This window comes from Scyliorhinus torazame, chromosome 1, assembly GCF_047496885.1.
Source record: "Scyliorhinus torazame isolate Kashiwa2021f chromosome 1, sScyTor2.1, whole genome shotgun sequence".
In the NCBI taxonomy this organism is placed as follows: Eukaryota; Metazoa; Chordata; class Chondrichthyes; order Carcharhiniformes; family Scyliorhinidae; genus Scyliorhinus; species Scyliorhinus torazame.
In genome coordinates this window covers 278,256,885-278,278,246 of record NC_092707.1, presented here as the reverse complement: position 1 = coordinate 278,278,246, position 21,362 = coordinate 278,256,885, and the positions used below count along the sequence as shown (strand labels likewise).

Sequence of the window (21,362 nt, the reverse complement as noted above, 5' to 3'; positions counted from 1 at the left end):
GACAGCACCATTGTAACCAAGGAGACAGCTATATGAAACTCTGTCAGGTTTTTATCCAAGGTTGCTGTGAAACTAGCTAATGGCGAGAATCTGCCCTCTTAAGTGAGCATTAGGCATCAGATCACACACGGCAGTTGCAGACTGTAAATTAGCTTGAGCCAGGATTGGAGCTGTTGTCCTACCTTTGTGAGAATCTAATGCAACCTTCAGACCATTTACATTGTATCTGTTGTGCATTTCCCCATCACTTTTTCATTTCATACCGATCTGTACTCTTCTGTATATAGCGCCTTTAACAATGTCCCAAGATTCTTCATAAGAGCCTTATCAAACAAAATTTGAAACCCAGCGACAAAAGGCAATCTTAAAAACAAACACTGTCAAGGAGATACTGTAGGATTCTAGAAGGAGAGATAGGTAGAGATATTTAAAGAGCAAATTTCAGGAACCAAGGCAGCAAAATGCACAGCCGCCGATGGCGGAATAATTCAAATCAGGGTAGTAACGCTGTAAATGTAAACATTTTAGTTATCACTAAATAATTGTTCAACATATTCAGTTACTCCCCATGTTATTTGGTTGCTTCTATTAATGTCACATAAACATTTTGTTTGCCGTTCTTCCCCTTTATACATTACTTGTGTAGTTTATATTTAAGATTATATGAGTTTCAGTGTTTGACCTGTGTACCTGCCCTCTGACAGTCTCGAGTTTCTCGCTGGCCTCAATATAGTATCAAAGCAGCCTAAAGCAGTCACAAATAACACCCTCTGTGAGGGGCTCATTTTCTCTCTCCTTGACCTCTCAGCAACCTGTGGCAAAGTTGACCTCTGATAGCTCCCTGTCCCCAGACATCACCTATTTAAAATGCACATTTTTATTTCAGATCCCTTCATGACATTACAGAATCACAGAAAAATACAGTGCAGAAAAGGCCCTTCGAGCCAACACTTAGCCCATAGCCTCGAATGTTAAGACGTGCCAAGTGCTCATCCAGGTACTTTTTAAAGGATGTGAGGCAACCCGCCTCTACCACCCTCCCAGGCCGTGCGTTCCAGACTGTCACCACCCTCTGGATTAAAAGGTTTTTCCTCAAATCCTCCCTGAACCGTCCACTCCTCACCTTGAACTTGTGTCCCCTCGTAACCGACCTTTCAACTAAGGGGAACAGCTGTTCCTTATCCACCCTCTCCTTGCCCCTCATAATCTTGAACACCTCAATCAGGTCGCCCCTCAGTCTTCTCTGCTCCAGCGGGAAAAAAGCAAGCCTATCCAACCTCTCTTCAAACTTAAATGTTCCATCCCAGGCAACATTCTGATGAAATGCCTCTGCACCCCCTCCAGTGTAATTACATCCTTCCTATAATGTGACACCAGAACTGCACACAGTACTCCAGCTGTGGCTTCACCAATGTTCTACATAACTCCACATGACTTCCTTGCTTTTGTAATCTATGCCACGATTGATAAAGGCAAGTGTACAATTTGCCTTTTTCACCACATATTAACCTGCCCTTCTGCCTTCAGATCTTCTGCCTTCAGAGATCTATTTACAAACACGCCCAGGTCTCTTTGTTCCTCAGGATTTCCCAGTGTGGTATCATTCATTGAATGTGTCCTTGTCAAATTGCTCCTTTCAAAGTGTAACACCTCACACTTTTCAGGATTAAATTCCATCTGCCACTTTTCTGCCCATTTGACCATCCCGTCTACATCTTCCTGTAACCCAAGACTCTCAGCCTCATTGTTAACAACCCGGCCTTTCTTTGTGTCATCCGCAAACTTACTGGTCCTACCCCCTACATAGTATATAAATGGCGAATAATAGGGGACCAGCACAGATCCCTGTGGTACGCCACTGGACACTGGCTTCCAGTCACTAAAGCAGCCGTCTGTCATCACCCTCTGTTTTCTACAGCTCAGCCAGCTTTGAATCGAACATATCAAGTTCCCCTGTATCCTTCTTTACAAGTCTCCCATGTGGAACATTGTCAAATGCTTTGCTGAAATCCATGTAAACTACATCAACTGCACTGCCCTCATCGACACACTTAGTCACATGCTCAGAAATTTCAATCAAATTTGTTAGGCATGACCTCCCTCTGACAAAGCCATGCTGACTATTCCTGATGAAACCTTGCCTCGCCAAGTGGAGATAGATTCCCTCCTTCAAAATTTTCTCCATTAGTTCCTCACCACTGACGTGAGACTCACTGACGTGAGAATCGCCCGGGATTCCCAATGGCCATTACACCTTGCTAGATCTAACCAGACCTCATGAGATGTCGCGATCTGGGTCCCGTCCACAATGGCAGGAGCCAGTCTCGCACAGTTAAGTGGAACCCATTTAATCGTGCTGACGCAGGATCTAACTAACTCCCGGAATCTATCGGTCTCCCCAAGGAGATCCCAGCCGGGTGCCGATTAGTACTGGCCCACAGAAACGCGGACCAGGTGGAATGGCATCTGGAGGTCTCACGGCCATTGGAGGCCTCTGGGTGGTCAGGGACATGGCAGAGTGGCAAACTGGCTCTCCACCTGGACACCTTGGCAGTGCCAAGGTTCATGGCCTGAGGAGGGCCATTCCATGAAAGAAGGGATGGTGCGTATGAAGTAGTTGGGGGGGGGGTTGGTGAAGAGCAGATATGAAGGGACCTCCGGAAGGTTGGGGGGGGGGGGGTGAAGGGTGGGGGTCCTGAAAGTGGGAGGGCCCAAAAGGGAGCGTGGAAGGCCTGAAAATGGGGGGGCTCTCAGCGACCCCATTGTGGGGTGTACGCACTGGGGGGGGGGGGGGGGGGGGGGTGGGGGGGGGGGGCAATGCATATGTGTGTGTGGGGAGGTGATATTGCCCATGGGTGGGGATACCACAAGCTCGCTTAAAGATCAGGGCATCCTTTCAAAATGGTGGCCCAATATCTGAGGAGCTGATCTGGCCAGGGATGTGCAAGTTAGGTGGGGTTACAGGGCAGGGAATGGGCATAGGTAGGGCACTCTTTCGAAGGGTCAGTGCAGACTTGATGGGCCGAATGGCCTCCTTCTGCTCTGTAGGGATTCTATGGTTCTATCAGCCAGACAAGGTGCAAACACCTTTTGGGGTTCCCAGGCAGCTCACGGATGAAGTGCTCTGGAATTTCTTAAAGGTGGTTGTGTAAATGAGAAAGGGGAGACAATTGGGGAGTGAGTAGATTGAGATGGCTGCTCCTGACTACAGAATCGCGTACGTCCCCTCAACAAACCTGCCTTTCTGGTGCCAGCCTCTGGTGGTACCTTTTAAGATCCATTGGCTAGGCCGCATGTTGTCCAGTCAGCACAGCACCAACTGCAGTCAGGGCAGCCTACTTCAGCACAGGGAATCACTAACAAACATTAGAGAATAAATACTAGAACATTAGCAAAAATGCATTTACATTATATAATGCAATCAGCAGATGTTGCTAAGCCCTTTCCAGGACAGCCAATTTTGAAATGTAGTTACTATTGTAATATAAGAAATGTAGCAGTCAATTTGCACACAGTAAACCCACACACACCAATATGATTTTTTTCTCATGTTGTTAAGGGATTAGTATTTGTTGCTAATGTCGTGTATGCACAGTTGAGCTGATTTAATCAGAGGTCATTGCGAGCGACGGAATAGGCAGTGACCAGGAGCAGAGATGCTAATCAAACTCTTGTTAAAGACAGTCATTTAAAAAGCTTCACCTTCTCTGAGTCAGGGGTGTGTGGTGGGGAGGGGGAGGAATGGAGCCGGGATTTGAGAGGAAGGTTTCTGATCCACCACCGCGGTGAAGGCAGCAGCAGTCGGGGCACAGCCTCACTGCAGTTTCTGAATCTCACACTCCGGAATCTCTTCCCTTTAACCTGGGCCTGTCACTGGGAAGGGATCCCAGAGCTACAAACACAGGAGGTTGTAATCTGGAATTGTGCCGGTAATGGAGGTGGTGGTGGGGTGGGGGAGCAATGAGGGAGACACGATGCGAATCAGATGCTTCTCCTCCCGAAAGACATGCTGTTCGGTGAATTGGACATTCTGAATTCTCCCTCTGTGTACCCGGACAGATGCCGGAATGTGGCGACTAGGGGATTTTCACAGTAACTTCATTGCAGTGTTAATGTAAGCCTACTTGTGACAATAAAGATTATTAAACACACACATTCTCTTTTTTTTTCTCTCTTTTACAAATTTAGAGTGCCCAATTCTTTTTTTTCCCAATTAAGGGGAATTAAACATTTTGAATTCTCCCTCAGTGTCCCCAAACAGGCGCCGGAGTGTGGGGACTAGGGGCTCTTCACAGTAATTTCATTGCAGTGTTGATGTAAGCCTACTTGTGACAATAAAGATTATTATTGTAAAAATAACTGAACAGAGGGAGAAGAACATCATAAGCACACCGCTTGGATTTCGAGCTGCAATGTTATTTAATCTTGGTGGCAGGAACCTGCCCATTCACCCTAGGACAGACCCGAATAAGTGAGAAGGATCAATTGTATTTAAACGTACATAAAGATCTGCCAATTCTTAAAATGTGGCTCTGAAGAAGGTTTATCTTCAAACTTAATTTCAACATTTTTTTTTTTTTGCAACAAAATAGCTCTGAACTGAAATTTGTGATTGTGGGCTCTTTTTGCCATCTACATTTAATTATTTCTTTTGAAGCAAAACTGAGAAATGAGTCATTCTTAAGTAACAAAATCTACAATTTATTAAATCTTTTGGGGTAACCTTGTGCAGCGTTTGAGGTTTCCCAATAACTTTGACACGAAGAACTTTGCCCCCCCCCCACCGGAAATCGGAGCCTCATATGGTGTCAAGAAGCAAAGGAAACACTTGGACAGCCTTATGAAATTTCAGCCTCCAAGCTCTGATCCAGAACATAAAATGTGCTAGCTTTTTCAGCCAGTCGCCCTGCTGGGAGAAACCTTTTTTAAAAAAACATTTCCCAGCAGTGTCACAGCAGAAAAAGGAAATAATACGTGTATTGTTGGAATCCAGTCCAGTGAAGATGCTGGAGTTGCCAGTAAAGTTGTGTGATTTATATTTACCAGGTTCTGTGGAGCCACCTAATTAACAGTGACAGTTAACTAAATATCTCTGTGGAATTACGGCAAACCGTTTCCTGAAGTATGCGCCCCTACCCTTGAGCTGCTGAGGGCAGCCAACTTAATAAATTACTATCAGCTTTGGGCCCCTCGCACAAATACATCTCCAAAGTTCAAATCTCTTTTGGGAGCAACGACATTACATTGAAGAAAGACTTTAATGAGGGAACATGTGCAGCTTAACTGTGGAAGAAATTCCATTCACACGTAAGAACCAACTTGAGACTTTGTTGCCATGACAAAACCAGTGTCTAAAACGCTCAAGTTTGCTGAACTAATTACGAAACATAACTGTGCATAGAAATAAATTATATTCAATTAATAATTATTAACCGATGGAGATATTATTGTTTATAGGGTACAAATTCCTCTTTATCAGACTATTTTCATCACTCTCTTCTCCCGGATCTCTCCAGGCTTCAAGCCAGCTGTAATTCAATGAGTGCATAGGTAACCCATCGAAGATGTATAGATGACCTGTTTTCCATTTTACTCAGGATTTAGCTTTTCTACGGATTAGAATCCTCACTCGATTTATAATAAGAATCTTTATTGTCACAAGTAGACTTACATTAACACTGCCATGAAGTTAGTGAAAAGCCCCTAGTCGCCACATTCCGGCACCTGTTCAGGTACAAGGATGGTGAATTCAGAATGTCCAAATTACCTTACAGCGCGTCTTTCAGGACTTGAGGGAGGAAACCGGAATACCCGGAGGAAACTCACACAGACACGGGAAGAACGTGCAGACTCCACACAGGCAGTGACCCAAGCCGGGAATCAGACCTGGGACACTGGTGCTGTGAAGCAACAGTGCTAACCACTGTGCCACCGAGCTGCAAATTCACAACACAGAAACGAGCCAGTCCAACTGGCCGAAACCAGACTTTATGTGCCATGGAATTCTCCTCCCACTCTATTTTGTCTAATCCAATCAGGATTAACTTCTATTCCTTTCTCTCATGTATTTATCCAGCTTCTCCTTAAATTCATCTTTGATATTCACCTCCTTATGGCACCAAGTTCCAAATGTTCATTGTAAAGAAAGCCTGCTCGTGACTTGTGCCCCACACTGGATATTTGACCTATTCTGGACGCAATACTGAACAGGTGCTAGATTGTCAGAGGTGTAGCTTTTCAGAAACAACATTAAACCAGGACCCCGCCTGTCTTTTGTGATGATTCAGATTCCAGGGCACTATTCAAAGAGAAGCAAGGGCATTCCTCGGAGTCCCACTATTAACATCAAAGGAATTATATTGACTGGTCATTTATCTCCCTGATTTGAGATGATGTATGTGATGATAATCTGCTACATTTTCCCTCTGCTAAAGTGCCCAGCAGAAAATTTGATTTGCTTCACAGGACATTAAGAAGTGACAGAGGGTACCTCCCTCAACAATAATAAACTCCCAACTGTGGTGCTGAAGACCAGAGAAACTGCTCCCATTGCCAGGCTATCACAGCATAGCTTTGTCACTGGAACCTAGTGACTGATGTGGAAGATTATGCAGGTTATCTGCTTACCACAAAGAACAGAATAAACTTTTTAAAAAAAATTTAGAGTACCCAATTATTTTTTTCCAATTAAGGGGCAATTTAGCATGGCCAATTCACCTACGCTGCACATCTTTCGGGCTGTGGGGGTGAAACCCATGCAGACAGGGGGAGAATGTGCAAATTCCACACAGACAGTGACCCGGAGCTGTGATCGAACCCGGATCCTCGCGGCCGTGCTAGCCACTGCGCCATCGTGCCGCCCCTAGAACAGAATAAATGTAACCAGGCCAGTTACCATTCGCTTAATCTTCTATAATTCATCAGTAAAGTGATGGAAAGAGCGACAAATCAGTCAAGCCACATCTACTCATCAATTACCAATTTACTGGTGCTGAGTTAACACTAGTTACTTGTGCTCCAGCCCAAGGATACTGGACCTGTCTAGTCATCTCCTCTGCCACCAGTTGAGATAATTATCCATTGGGGATCCCCATTCTTTGAGGTCAGGAACCGCATGGTGGGGGCGGGGGGGGGGGGATCACAGTTCTGAACTTATTTATCTGGATTAAAGACTAAACTTGTTCACAAAGTGTTTGTCAGCATTTAAAGTTGTAATCACTGCATCTATTATATGCTCTTCCTGTTTTTGTACCAGTGCATTAGAAAGTATTTTTAAGTCTTCAAAACATTAAACATATAGTTATTATGTTAAATTATTATTTTATAAAAGTGAACACCCATTTTCATCAACGGAAGTGGCGATGAGTTTTATAAAAGGATTTCTGTAATGTGTTGAAGGATTTCAGTTTTAACACTGAGCAGCTGTTGGTAGGGTTCATTATGAAGACAGGTAATGCCATTCAGAAAGGATTCAAGCTAGGACAGATTGTGTGTCTGCCGCTGAGCTGTTTATAACTTGACATAGTGCTAAATAAATGCACCTTCCTTTGATCTCCGGGGCTTCATGGGCAGATTGGATGATTAGATAAAGATCACAGTTCTTTTTCATTCCTCTGCAAAATGATAACCTTAAGCTAGAGCTAATATAAGGGACCGGCGGTTAAGACTAAACGTTTAGGGGGGATGGGAGGGAGGGGGAGGGGAGGAGGGGGTGAGGGGAGGAGGGAGAGGGGAGGGGGCATGGGGGAGGGGAGGGGGAGGGGAGGGGGGCGAGGGGCGGGGTTGAGGGGAGGGGGGTGTGGAGTGGGAGGGGGAGGGAGAGGAGAGAGGGGTGGAGGGGGGTGAGGGGGAGGGGTAGGGGGAGAGGGGGGAGGAGAGGAGAGTGAGGAGTGGGGGCTGTGGAAGGGGGGGGCTGAGGAAGAGGGGGGGGGAAAACAGCCTCCACGTCACACTTCAAATTCAATTACCATTTATTTTAAGATTTGCTTGTAATACTCTCTTGCTCACCCTTAGCTCTGCTCAGCTGGTTCAAAGGCTAGATGGTATCTAAGAGAAGCAAACCACATGAAGCATTGTGTGTGCCTGTGTGAGAGAGTGTGTGCGCGTGAATGGGAGTGCGTCTGTGTGACCACAGCTCAATAAATAATATACAAAAATAATGCAGACTTTTAAAAATAATCTTAAGAACATTTGTTTAAAAGAGGTTTCAATGAGAAAATTCTCTTCTGTAACAATTTTACAAAGTGAGATTTTCTGTAACATATTTTTGCATTCAGTACAAGCCATACCTTAAAAACAGCCTCTTGAGGGGTCTCAAGAGCATATGGAAGCCAATGGGAGGGAGTGGTGGGGCGGAGGGGGGAGGGGGGGGGGGGGGGGGAAATGGGTGGAGGAGAGGGGAGAAAAAGGACAAAACTTTTAAAAGTGCCACTTCCTTTGTCTATAGTTAAATTCACTGAAAATGTCTCCAATCCACAGAATACTTTGAAAACCGTGGATTGCCTCCCCACACACATATACACACACATACACACCCTCCCTGCTCCCTCTAACGGAATTAGATTAAACAAATGTGTTTCCCTTTGATTGCCTGTGTTCAAAATGGGCCACAGCTTTCCCTTTGAACTACTAGCCTGCTGCTGCCAAAAAAACAATCGGTCCACAAAAGTTTGGAGCAGGCAAAGCAATGCCTCGACAAGATGCCAAGTGACTGAACTCTGTTCTATGGTATTTTAATGTTTCGGGTGCACATATCCAGTGATCTGGATGTCTTTCCACACATGAAAATGAAATACTGCTCCAGAAAGTGGCGGTGAGCATTCGGTCTATTAATCCGAGCCCTGGGATGGAACTGCTTTTAATACTCCCTGGCTTCTCGGAACTGCCTTTCGTAAACTTCATCTGAAGGATTATCTGTGCATTTTAGACCATTATTTGGGGGTCTGACCTCATTGTACCGGCTCCAGTCCCCTTTGCAAATGATCCATGGAAGAATGTCCACTTTATAATGCAGGTCTGCTGAGAACTCGGTGCTGATAAGATTTGGTGTGCCTCCACCTTTACCCCGCGTGATTAGTTGCATGTTGTCATCATAGCAACAGTGTTGTGCAGCTAGCGTTGTGCTTTCCAGGGACAGCATAGAACGAATGCAGTAGTGCGCTGTTGGTTTGTAGATCTCCAGGCGCTCCTTGGGACCACTTGCATCCTTCCAGCGAAAGTCCTTCTGTTTGGGTTGGTCAAAGATATCAGTCGTGCTGTAGGCAATCTCTGTCGGATAGGAGCAAGGGCAGCTGGGAAGGTCGTTCAGAACTTTGTGCATGTACTTCTTCAAGAATTCACTCTTACAGTTCATCCATCTTTCACAGCTGTCAGTATCTGATTGGGTCGGCAGAGGGGAGGGAATATTTAAAATGTTAGTATTGGCTTTTTAAAACAAATGCACCATCACTATCACAGAGAGGCTCCACAGAAAACCCCCAAGATAATCACCAGCACAAATCAGATCGTAGGAAAGTGGAGCAGGAATCGGCCATCTAGCCCTTTGAGCCTGCTCCACCATTCAGTAGAATCATGGCTCATCTTTGACCTCAACGCTTCTAGCATCAGGGACGTTTTAATCTTTAAGAAAAGTTTTGATTACTTTGCAGCTGGAATGTGGCAAGTGGAAGCATTGGCAGCGCACAACTCTGCCACAAACACTTGGTTTTAAAAAAAAATCCCAACGCTTTACTGGAATGACATAACCGCTTTCCTTTTTTAAAGAAAACTATTTGCTTCACAAACTTGTCTGGTGAATGTCTTTAATCTCACTTAAGAGGCATTGCTCATTAAGCTCGTAATTAATAAAAGCACTTATTGCAAAAAGTCTGATGTTTTTGTGTATTAAGTGTCCACCCATTACAGAAAAAACAGGCTATACCCAGTGAGAACCTTTTAATCACAAGGATGGTAAAGCTGCAGAAATGAGGGCAATAACGTGGTATCTGTACGGTGAGGTAGCTGGAGCCAGATGACCAGCGGGGCAAGGATGTTTACAAGTGTGACATGAAGGCCCTCAACATCGACTATCCCACCTGGATGTCACTGGCTGGTGAAAGAGGGAAACGGCCGCACCTCCTGTGGGCCGGTGTGCGCTACCGTGACGACCAGTGGGTACAACACCTTGGCGGCATATGGCAACATCAAAAACAACAACCGACAGAGTCATGTGGCAGCTTCAAGTGGGGCGGAACCTACCTCTCCAGGATTGGCCTTCAGAGCCATCAGTGGAGGTGCACCAAATGGACCCTTCCCCAAGTGAAATTGATTATTTACTGTACATCCATCAACTCTCATCGAAGGAAGGATGCCACCAACTTCAAACGCTTAACAGACTCAAAAGATTCTCACACAATATTTTATTTCCTCATTCCTCCTTCTGCCAACTGTCTCGATCTCTTGGCAGGGTTGGTGTGGTCTCTAGGCCACTGCAAATGTCAGATTACAACCAGCTACAAAAAGGCCCTCAAGATTGCTGCAGGTTTGCTACCCTTCCTCATCGCACCTGTGAAAGGCAGTTTGTTGGCTCCCCTTTGTTAACTACTTACAATGGTTTGGGTGGTTCAAGGTTATGAAGACTTATGGCCTTGACACACCCACAAATCACTCAGCAATGGGCTGCCATCAGGTTTACATAGACATAGAATTTACAGTGCAGAAGGAGGCCATTCGTCCCATCGAGACTGCACCAACCCTTGGAAAGAGCACCCTACCCAGGCCCACACCTCCACCCTATCCCTGTAACCTTATCCCCGTAACCCAGTAACCCCACCCCACCTTTTTGGACACTAAGGGCAATTTAGCATGGCCGATGCACATCTTTGGACTGTGGGAGGAAACCGGAGCACCCAGAGGAAACCCACGCAGACACGGGGAGAACATGCAGACTCCGCACAGACAGTGACCCAAGCCAGGAATCGAACCTGGGACCCTGGAGCTGTGAAGCAACTGTGCTAACCACTGTGCTACCGTGCTGCCCTGTTAACCAAAGCCTTGCCAATCCAGCACTAATTTCATGCATAGTCATAACTTCATCTGTTGCATATGGCAGACGCCACCTGCTTCAGGAGGCAGAAGAGGAAAACAACCCAACAATCGTATGACGGTATTGTTGGGACTTCACTTTTAACTAATATGTCCATGATACAATGTTTTAGGTTGCTTGAATCATTACATTGCCAAAGATTGAAGGGAAGGGTCAAACTCATGGCGGGTCAGGTGAGCTACTGACATGTCTCTGTTCATATCGGTCGGAGTGAAAGATCCCGCTGGCGTGAAGAACTGGAAAATTGCGGCCAAGGTTTCCTATCCTCCTTATGCGAATGCAATGTTCTTTTAAAGTGACTCATGCCCTAGTAACACTTGGATACATAGCTATAAAGTGGCACTGATTCTATAGTTCTGTGCCACGTGACTAGATCCATAATTCTTGATGTAATTTACCTTAAAAATGTAGTCTTTTAGCTTTACATTCAACAAGACCAGAAACCTACCTATTCCAAATAATTCTGTAGCATTTATATCTTCACCTCCAGCCATTAGACTCATTTCAGTGGCCGCAGTTTTGAAAGTGTCTTCAATTCCTTGGGAGGGGAGGGGAAAAGAAAGGGTTTTTAAAGAATTATTGAAATACTTGAAATAAAGAAAGAAAAGAATCAAGATTTGTATTTCCATAGCACCTTTCACAATTTCCCAAAGTGCTTTCGAGCCTTTTGAAATGCAAGGACTATTTGGAAACAAAACAACCAATAAAAAACATTAGAAATAGGACAAGCAGTACATTTGGCCCTTTGAACCTACGACATCACTCGATAAGATCATGGCTGACCTGATCTTGGCCTCCATTCCACTGTCCTGCCTATTCCCCATAACTCTCGACTCCCCCATAATTCCAACGTAATTCAAGGCCCCGCCCAGAATCTTACATGTTTCAATAATGTGGAGATGCCGGCGTTGGACTGGGGTGAGCACAGTTCGAAGTCTTACAACACCAGGTTAAAGTCCAACAGGTTTGTTTCGATGTCATTAGCTTTTGGAGCGCTGCTCCTTCCTCAGGTGAATGCAGAGGTCTGTTCCAGAAACACATATATAGAAAAATTCAAAGATGCCAAACAATGCTAGGAATGCGAGCATTAGCAGGTGATTAAATCTTTACAGATCCAGAGATGGGGTAGCCCCAGGTTAAAGAGGTGTGAATTGTATCAAGCCAGGACAGTTGGTAGGATTTTGCAGGCCAGGTGGTGGGGGATGAATGTAATGCGACATGAATCCCAGGTCCCGGTTGAGGCCGCACTCATGTGTGCGGAACTTGGCTATAAGTTTCTGCTCGGCGATTCTGCGTTGTCGCGGGTCCTGAAGGCCGCCTTGGAGAACGCTTACCCGGAGATCAGAGGCTGAATGCCCTTGACTGCTGAAGTGTTCCCCGACTGGAAGGGAACATTCCTGCCTGGTGATTGTTGCGCGATGTCCGTTCATTCGTTGTCGCAGCGTCTGCATGGTCTCGCCAATGTACCACACTTCGGGACATCCTTTCCTGCAGCGTATGAGGTAGACAACGTTGGCCGAGTCGCACGAGTATGTACCGCGTACCTGGTGGGTGGTGTTCTCACGTGTAATAGTGGTATCCATGTCAATGATCTGGCACGTCTTGCAGAGATTGCCATGACAGGGTTGTGTGGTGTCGTGGTCACTGTTCTGAAGACTGGGTAGTGTGCTGCAAACAATGGTTCGTTTGAGGTTGCGCGGTTGTTTGAAGGCAAGTAGTGGGGGTGTGGGGATGACCTTGGCAAGATGTTCATCGTCATCAATGACGTGTTGAAGGCTGTGAAGAAGGTGACGTAGTTTCTCCGCTCCGGGGAAGTACTGGACGACGAAGGGTATTCTGTCGGTTGTGTCCCATGTTTGTCTTCTGAGGAGGTCGGTCCGGTTTTTCGCTGTGGCGCGTTGGAACTGTCGATCGATGAGTCGAGTGCCATATCCCGTTCGTACGAGGGCCGGCAGACAAAGGGGGGGCCACTGTCGTACTGAACAGAACGGACTACTGCAAAGAAGTATACCGACAACTGAACAACCAAGAACACTACAGACAGTTACCCGCAGATCCGACCAAGGAACACATCCGCCAACTTAACAGACTGATCAAGACCTTGGATCCAGATCATCAGAGCACCCTACGTGCTCTCATCCCACGTACTCCCCGCATTGGAGATCTCTACTGCCTCCCGAAAATACATAAGGCCAACACACCAGGCCGCCCTATCGTTTCAGGCAATGGGACCCTGTGTGAGAACCTCTCTGGCTACATCGAGGGCATCTTGAAACCCATCATACAAGGTACACCCAGCTTCTGTCGCGACACGACGGACTTCCTACAGAAACTCAGCACCCATGGACCAGTTGACCAAGGAACATTCCTCGTCACAATGGACGTCTCGGCACTCAACACCAGCATCCCCCATGACGATGGCATTGCTGCAACAGCCTCAGTACTCAACACCGACAACTGCCAATCTCCAGACGCAATTCTGCAACTCATCCGCTTCATTCTGGATCACAACGTCTTCACCTTCGACAACAAGTTCTTCATCCAGACGCACGGAACAGCCATGGGGACCAAATTCGCACCCCAATACGCCAACATCTTCATGCACAAGTTTGAACAGGACCTACTCACCGCACAGGACCTTCAACCGACGTTATACACCAGATACATCGATGACATTTTTTTCCTTTGGACCCACGGCGAAGAATCACTGAAACGACTACACGATTACATTAATAAGTTCCATCCAACCATCAGACTCACCATGGACTACTCTCCAAAATCAGTTGCATTCTTGGACACACTCGTCTCCATCAAGGACGGTCACCTCAGCACGTCGCTTTACCGCAAACCCACGGATAACCTCATGATGCTCCACTTCTCCAGCTTCCACCCTAAACACATTAAAGAAGCCATCCCCTATGGACAAGCGCTCCGTATACACAGGATCTGCTCAGACGAGGAGGAGCGTAACAGACATCTACAGACGTTGAAAGATGCCCTCGTACGAACGGGATATGGCACTCGACTCATCGATCGACAGTTCCAACGCGCCACAGCGAAAAACCGGACCGACCTCCTCAGAAGACAAACATGGGACACAACCGACAGAATACCCTTCGTCGTCCAGTACTTCCCTGGAGCGGAGAAACTACGTCACCTTCTTCACAGCCTTCAACACGTCATTGATGACGATGAACATCTTGCCAAGGTCATCCCCACACCCCCACTACTTGCCTTCAAACAACCACGCAACCTCAAACGAACCATTGTTTGCAGCAAACTACCCAGTCTTCAGAACAGTGACCACGACACCACACAACCCTGTCATGGCAATCTCTGCAAGACGTGCCAGATCATTGACATGGATACCACTATTACACGTGAGAACACCACCCACCAGGTACGCGGTACATACTCGTGCGACTCGGCCAACGTTGTCTACCTCATACGCTGCAGGAAAGGATGTCCCGAAGCGTGGTACATTGGCGAGACCATGCAGACGCTGCGACAACGAATGAACGGACATCGCGCAACAATCACCAGGCAGGAATGTTCCCTTCCAGTCGGGGAACACTTCAGCAGTCAAGGGCATTCAGCCTCTGATCTCCGGGTAAGCGTTCTCCAAGGTGGCCTTCAGGACCCGCGACAACGCAGAATCGCCGAGCAGAAACTTATAGCCAAGTTCCGCACACATGAGTGCGGCCTCAACCGGGACCTGGGATTCATGTCGCATTACATTCATCCCCCACCACCTGGCCTGCAAAATCCTACCAACTGTCCTGGCTTGATACAATTCACACCTCTTTAACCTGCGGTTATCTCTGGATCTGTAAAGATTTAATCACCTGCTAATGCTCGCATTCCTAGCATTGTTTGGCATCTTTGAATTTGTCTATATATGTGTTTCTGGAACAGACCTCTGCATTCACCTGAGGAAGGTGCAGCACTCCGAAAGCTAGTGACATCGAAACAAACCTGTTGGACTTTAACCTGGTGTTGTAAGACTTCGTACTGTGTTTCAATAAGATCACCTCTCATTCTTCTAAATTCCTATGTGTGTAAGCCGAACTTGTTCAACCTTTCCTCATAAGACAAACCCCTTCATCCCAGAAATCAAGCTGGTGAAGCATCATTGAACTGCCTCCAATGTAAGTACATTCCTCCTTAAATAAATACAGACCAAGACAGTATGCAGTACTCTAGATGTGGTCATACAAACTCGCTGCACTACTAGAGCAAGACTTCCCAACTTTTATCCATTTGCTTTGGAATTACTTGCTGTACCTACATGCTAACCTTTTAATATTTCATGTAGAAGGACACCCAGGTTCCTCTCTACCGCAGCATTCTGTGGTCGCTCTCCATTTAATATATTTTGATTTTTTATTCTTCCCACCAAAGTGGGTCATTTCACATTTTCCTGCATTATACTCCACCTGTCAAACATTTGCCCTTTCTTTTAAAAAAAAAAAAAAAATTTTTATTGAAGGTTTTCATAAAATATCAATAACAAAATGAGAAAGAAAAAAGAACCCAACAGGGTTATGTACAAAACACAATCTAAAAAAGCAACCTCCCAAACCCCTCCCCCCCGTACCTAAATAATAAATTAACATTAACACCCCAACTTAAGACAACAGGTGCAAACACCCCCTCAGGCCCTCCAGTGTAAATAACATAAACAAAAATAAAGTAAACCATCCCCCCGCCCCCACCTGCTGCTGCCATTGACCAATGTCTATCGTTCTGCCAGAAAGTCTAAGAACGGTTGCCACCGCCTAAAGAACCCTTGTGCCGACCCTCTCAAGGCGAATTTCACCCTCTCCAATTTAATGAACCCTGCCATATCGCTGATCCAGGATTCCACGCTTGGGGGCCTTGTATCTTTCCACTGAAGGAGAATCCTTTGCCCGGTTACCAGGGACGCAAAGGCCAGAATTCCGGCCTCTTTCGCCTCCTGCACTCCCGGCTCCTCTGCTACCCCAAATATTGCGAGCCCCCAGCCCGGTTTGACCCTGGATCCTACCACCCTCGACACCGTCCTTGCTACGCCCTTCCAAAATTCCTCCAGCGCTGGGCATGCCCAGAACATATGGGTGTGATTTTCTGGGCTCCCTGAGCACCTAACACACCTGTCCTCACCCCCAAAGAACCTGCTCATCCTTGTCCTGGTCATGTGTGCCCTGTGCAGCATCTTAAACTGTATGAGGCTGAGCCTCGCGCATGAAGAGGAAGAGTTTACCCTCCCTAGGGCATCTGCCCACGTCCCCTCTTCGATCTCCTCTCCCAACTCCTCCTCCCACTTACCTTTCAACTCCACCACCAAGGCCTCCTCCTCCTCCTGCATCACCTGGTAAGTTTCCGAGATCGTCCCCACTCCCATCCACACCCCCGAGAGCACCCTGTCCTGTACTGTGTGTGGCAGTAGCCGTGGGAATTCCACCACCTGCCGTCTGGCAAACGCCCTTACCTGTAAGTACCTGAAGGTGTTCCCCGGGGGGGAGCCCGTACTTCTCCTCCAGCTCACCCAAGCTCGTGAACTTCCCGTCCACAAACAGGTCCCCCAACTTTCGTATGCCTGCCCTGTGCCACCCCGAAAACCCTCCACCTGTTCTTCCTGGGGCGAACCGGTGGTTCCCCCGTAATGGGGTCCACGCCGTGGCCCTAACTTCCCCCCTATGCCACCTCCACTGCCCCCAAATTTTGAGGGCCACCACCACCACCGGGCTCGTGGTATACCTCCTTGGAGGGAGCAGCAGCGGCAGCGGCGCCGTTGCCAGCGCCCCCAGACTCGTACCCACACAGGACGCCGTCTCCAGCCTCTTCCATGCAGCCCCCTCCCCCTCCATCACCCACTTGCGCACCATTGTCGCATTGGCGGCCCAGTAGTACCCACAGAGGTTGGGCAGCGCCAGCCCCCCCTATCTCTACTCCGCTCCAGGAACACCCTTCTCACCCTCGGAGTCCCTTGCGCCCACACAAACCCCATTATACTCCTGTTAACCCGCCTGAAAAAAGCCTTCGGGATAAACACGGGGAGGCACTGGAACAGGAACAAAAACCTTGGGAGCACCATCATTTTGATTGACTGCACCCTACCCGCCAGGGACAGCGGCAACGCGTCCCACCTCTTGAACTCCTCCTCCATTTGCTCCACCAGCCTTGTAAAGTTAAGCCTATGCAGGGCCCCCCAGCTCCTGGCCACCTGGACCCCCAAATATCTGAAACTCCTCTCCGCCCTTTTTAGTGGGAGCTCGCCAATCCCCCTCTCCTGGTCCCCTAGCTGAACTACGAACAGCTCGCTCTTCCCCATATTAAGCTTGTACCCCGAAAAGTCCCCGAATTCCCTAAGCATCCTCATTACCTCTGGCAAACGCCCACCGGGTCCGCCACATACAGCAGCAGGTCGTCCGCATAAAGCGACACCCTATGCTCCTCCCCACCCCGCACCAACCCCCTCCAGTTCCTCGACTCTCTCAGTGCCATAGCCAGGGGTTCAATCGCCAATGCAAAGAGCAGGGGGGACAGGGGGGACCCCTGTCTCGTCCCTCGGTGCAACTGAAAGTACTCGGGCCTCCTCCTATTTGTGGCCACACTCGCCATCGGGACCTCATACAACAGCCTAACCCACCTGACAAACCCCTCCCCAAACCCGAACCTCTTCAGCACCTCCCACAGGTACCCCCACTCTACCCTGTCAAAGGCTTTCTCAGCGTCCATCACCACCACTATCTCCGCCTCCCCCTCCCTCGCCGGCATCATGATAACGTTCAAAAGCCTCCGCACATTCACATTCAACTGTCTCCCCTTCACAAACCCCGTCTGGTCTTCATGGATGATCTGCGGCACACAATCCTCAATCCTCGTGGCTAAGACCTTCGCCAGCACCTTGGCATCTACATTTAGCAAGGAAATCGGTCTGTAAGACCCACATTGCAGGGGATCCTTGTCCCGCTTCAGGATCAAGAAGATCAGTGCCCGGGACATCATCGGGGGTAAAGCTCCCCCTTCCTTGCCTCATTGAAGGTCCTAACTAACAGCGGGCCCAACAGGTCCATATATTTTTTATAGAACTCGACCGGGAAACCGTCCGGCCCCGGTGCCTTCCCCGCCTACATGCTTCCTATCCCTTTGATCAGCTCCTCCAGCCCAATCGGGGCCCCCAGTCCCGCCACCAATCCCTCTTCCACCTTTGGAAACCTCAATTGGTCCAGGAAACGGCCCATCCCTCCCTCCTCCCGTGGGGGCTCAGATCGGTACAATTCCTCGTAGAAGTCCCTGAAGACCCCATTGATGCCAACCCCACCCTGCACCACGCTCCCTCCCCTGTCCTTAACTCCCCCGATCTCCCTCGCTGCGTCCCGCTTCCGAAGCTGATGCGCCAGCATCCGGCTTGCCTTTTCCCCATACTCGTAGACCGCCCCCTGGGCCTTCCTCCACTGCACCTCCGTCTTCCTGGTGGTCACCAGGTCGAATTCGGCCTGGAGGCAGCTCCTCTTCCTCAACAATCCTTCCTCAGGCACCTCCGCATACCTCTTGTCTACCCTCACCATCTCCCCCACCAGCCTCTCCCTCTCCCCCCCGCTCCCTCCGCTCCTTGTGGGCCCTGATGGAGATCAGCTCTCCCCTCACCACCGCCTTCAGTGCCTCCCATACCATCCCCACTCAGACCTCCCCGTTGTCGTTGGTCTCCAAGTACCTCTCTATACTTCCTCGGACCCGCTCGCTCACCTCCTCGTCTGCCAACAGCCCCACCTCCAAGCTCCACAGCGGGCGTTGGTCCCTCTCCTTCCCCATCTCCAAGTCCACCCAATGCGGGGCGTGGTCCAAAATGGCTATTGCCGAATACTCGGTATCCTCTACTCTCGCTATCAGCGCCCTACTCAAAATGAAAAAGTCGATTCGAGAATAAGCCTTATGGACATGTGGGAAGAATGAAAATTCCCGAGCCCCTGGCCTTGCAAATCTCCAAGGGTCCACCCCTCCCATTTGGTCCATAAATCCCCTCAACACTCTAGCCGCCGCCGGCTTCCTACCCGTCCTAGACCTGGAGCGATCCAGTGCAGGATCCAACACCGTGTTAAAGTCTCCCCCCATTATCAGGCCCCCCACTTCCAAGTCTGGAATCCGACCCAACATACGCCGCATAAAACCCGCATCGTCCCAGTTCGTAGCATACACATTGACCAGTACCACCCTCTCTCCCTGCAACTTACCACTTACCATTATGTACCTACCGCCATTATCTGCCACAATGCTCGACGCCTCGAATAACACCTTCTTTCCCACCAAGATCGCCACCCCTCGATTTTTGGCATCTAGCCCCGAGTGAAACACCTGACCTACCCACCCTTTCCTCAGTCTTACCTGGTCTGCCACCTTCAGGTGCGTCTCCTGGAGCATAACCACATCCGCCTTGAGCCCCTTCAGGTGCGCGAACACGTGGGCCCGCTTAACCGGCCCATTCAGTCCCCTTACATTCCAGGTTATCAGCCGGATCAGGGGGCTACCCGCCCCCCTCCCCCACCGACTAGCCATGACCCCTCCTCGGCCAGCCACACGCCCGCACCCCACACCCGGCCCGTTCCCCACAGCGGCATACCCCCGTCTCGACCCACCCCACTTGCTCCAGCTCCTCCTTGATCTCTAGCAGCAGCAACTTGATTCCCCCCCGGCTAGGACCCATCCTAGCTGGTTTATTCCCCCCATTGCACTTCCGCAAGTCAGCTGACTCCTGCTGACCCCAGCCACTCCAGTCTCCCCTTCGACTCCTCCCATTGTGTGGCACACCCTCCTCTCCCGCTCCCCATTCACAGGCTCTCCCCCTCCGTTCTAAGCGCGGGAAACAATCCTCGCTTCCCCGCCCCCCCCCCCAGTCTTTGGCGCGGGAAAGAATTCCGCGCTCTCCACCTACCAGGCCCCGCCATCAACCAAAACAGTGCCCAACCCGCCCCATCCACCCTCCCCAACCCGAAAGAGAAAAACATAGAGAAAAAGAAACCCAAAACAATGCAAAGGCCCCCCCCCCCCGAACCAAAAATTGGCATAGCATATCCACCGCAGTCCCCAATCGCCCATCCCGACCCTCAGTCTGTGCCCAGCTTCTCGGCCTGAACAAAGGCCCACGCCTCCTCCGGAGACTCTAAATAATGGTGCCGGTCCTTGTAGGTAACCCACAGTCGCGCCGGCTGCAACATGCCAAACTACACCCCCTTCCTGTGCAGCACCGCCTTCGCTCGATTGTACCTGGCCCTCCTCTTCGCCACCTGCGCACTCCAGTCCTGATATATCCGAACCTCCGCGTTCTCCCACCTGCTGCTCCTCTCCTTCTTGGCCCACCTGAGCACACACTCCCGATCGACGAACCGATGGAACCGCACCAGCACCGCCCGCGTTTAACATGGTGACCACATAGGCCCCCACATCCGGCCCCTCCAGCCCCTCCGGGAGGCCCAGAATCCGCAGATTTTTCCGCCTCAACCGATTCTCCATCTCCTCGAACCGCTCCTGCCATTTCTTGTGGAGCGCCTCGTGCGCCTCCACCATTACCGCCAGGACTAAGATCTCGTCCTCATTGTCAGAGATCTTTTGTTGAGCCTCTCGGATCGCCACCCCCTGGGCCGTCTGTGTCTCCAGCAGCTTATCAATAGAAGCCTTCATCGGCTCTAGCAGGTCCATTTTAATCTCTCTGAGGCAGCGCTGGATACCCTCCTGTTGCTCCTCCGCCCACTGCCTCCACGCTGCCTGGTCTCCACCCGCCGCCATTTTGTCCTTCTTCCCTCCCTTCTTCTGGTCCACCACCACCTTTTTTGTCACCCCGCTCCTAGTTAAAGCCATATACTGACGGGGAGCTATTATTAACTCCTTCCCACACCGGGAAACGTCGAAAAAGTGCCCTTGGGGGCCCTGAAAAGAGCCCAAAGGTCTCGAGAGGGAATCCTTTTGGCAGTGTTCGCTTCACCAATCTGCCCCAAAATGTCTGTGGAAACTCCTGAAAAAGGTCCAAGAGTCCGTTCCAGACGGGAGCTGCCGAATGCGCGACCTACTCCTCCATGGCCGCCACCGGAAGCCTTGTCCCCGCTTCTTCAGTAGCCTTGGTGAGATCTTTTCACAGTTGTTCCCTCTGCTGTTAGAATTCACTTTTGATAAAGGCCCTCAGGTCAGTTTGCAGCCTTAAGCTTGCCCTTCCCCCGCCTGCATGCTGGAAGAGGCCCTGTTTATCCTGTTGCAGCCAAATCTTTTACTGTTTCTGCTGGGTCTGGTAGCCAAAAGACATAAC

General features: G+C 49.2%; 1 protein-coding gene across 1 annotated transcript in view; it reads right to left on the bottom strand.

Moving 5' to 3' along the window:
• Positions 1–8,189: 8,189 nt before the first annotated feature.
• ism1 (isthmin 1) overlaps positions 8,190–21,362 on the bottom strand; it is a 158,411-nt gene continuing 145,238 nt past the window's right edge. Inside the window, exons 5-6 of the mRNA XM_072506480.1 lie at positions 11,532–11,621; positions 8,190–9,375 (exon numbers count right to left, since the gene is read on the bottom strand). Coding sequence (XP_072362581.1) covers positions 8,858–9,375; positions 11,532–11,621 — 608 coding nt within the window. The 3' untranslated portion in view covers positions 8,190–8,857. The remainder of the gene's footprint in view (positions 9,376–11,531; positions 11,622–21,362) is intronic.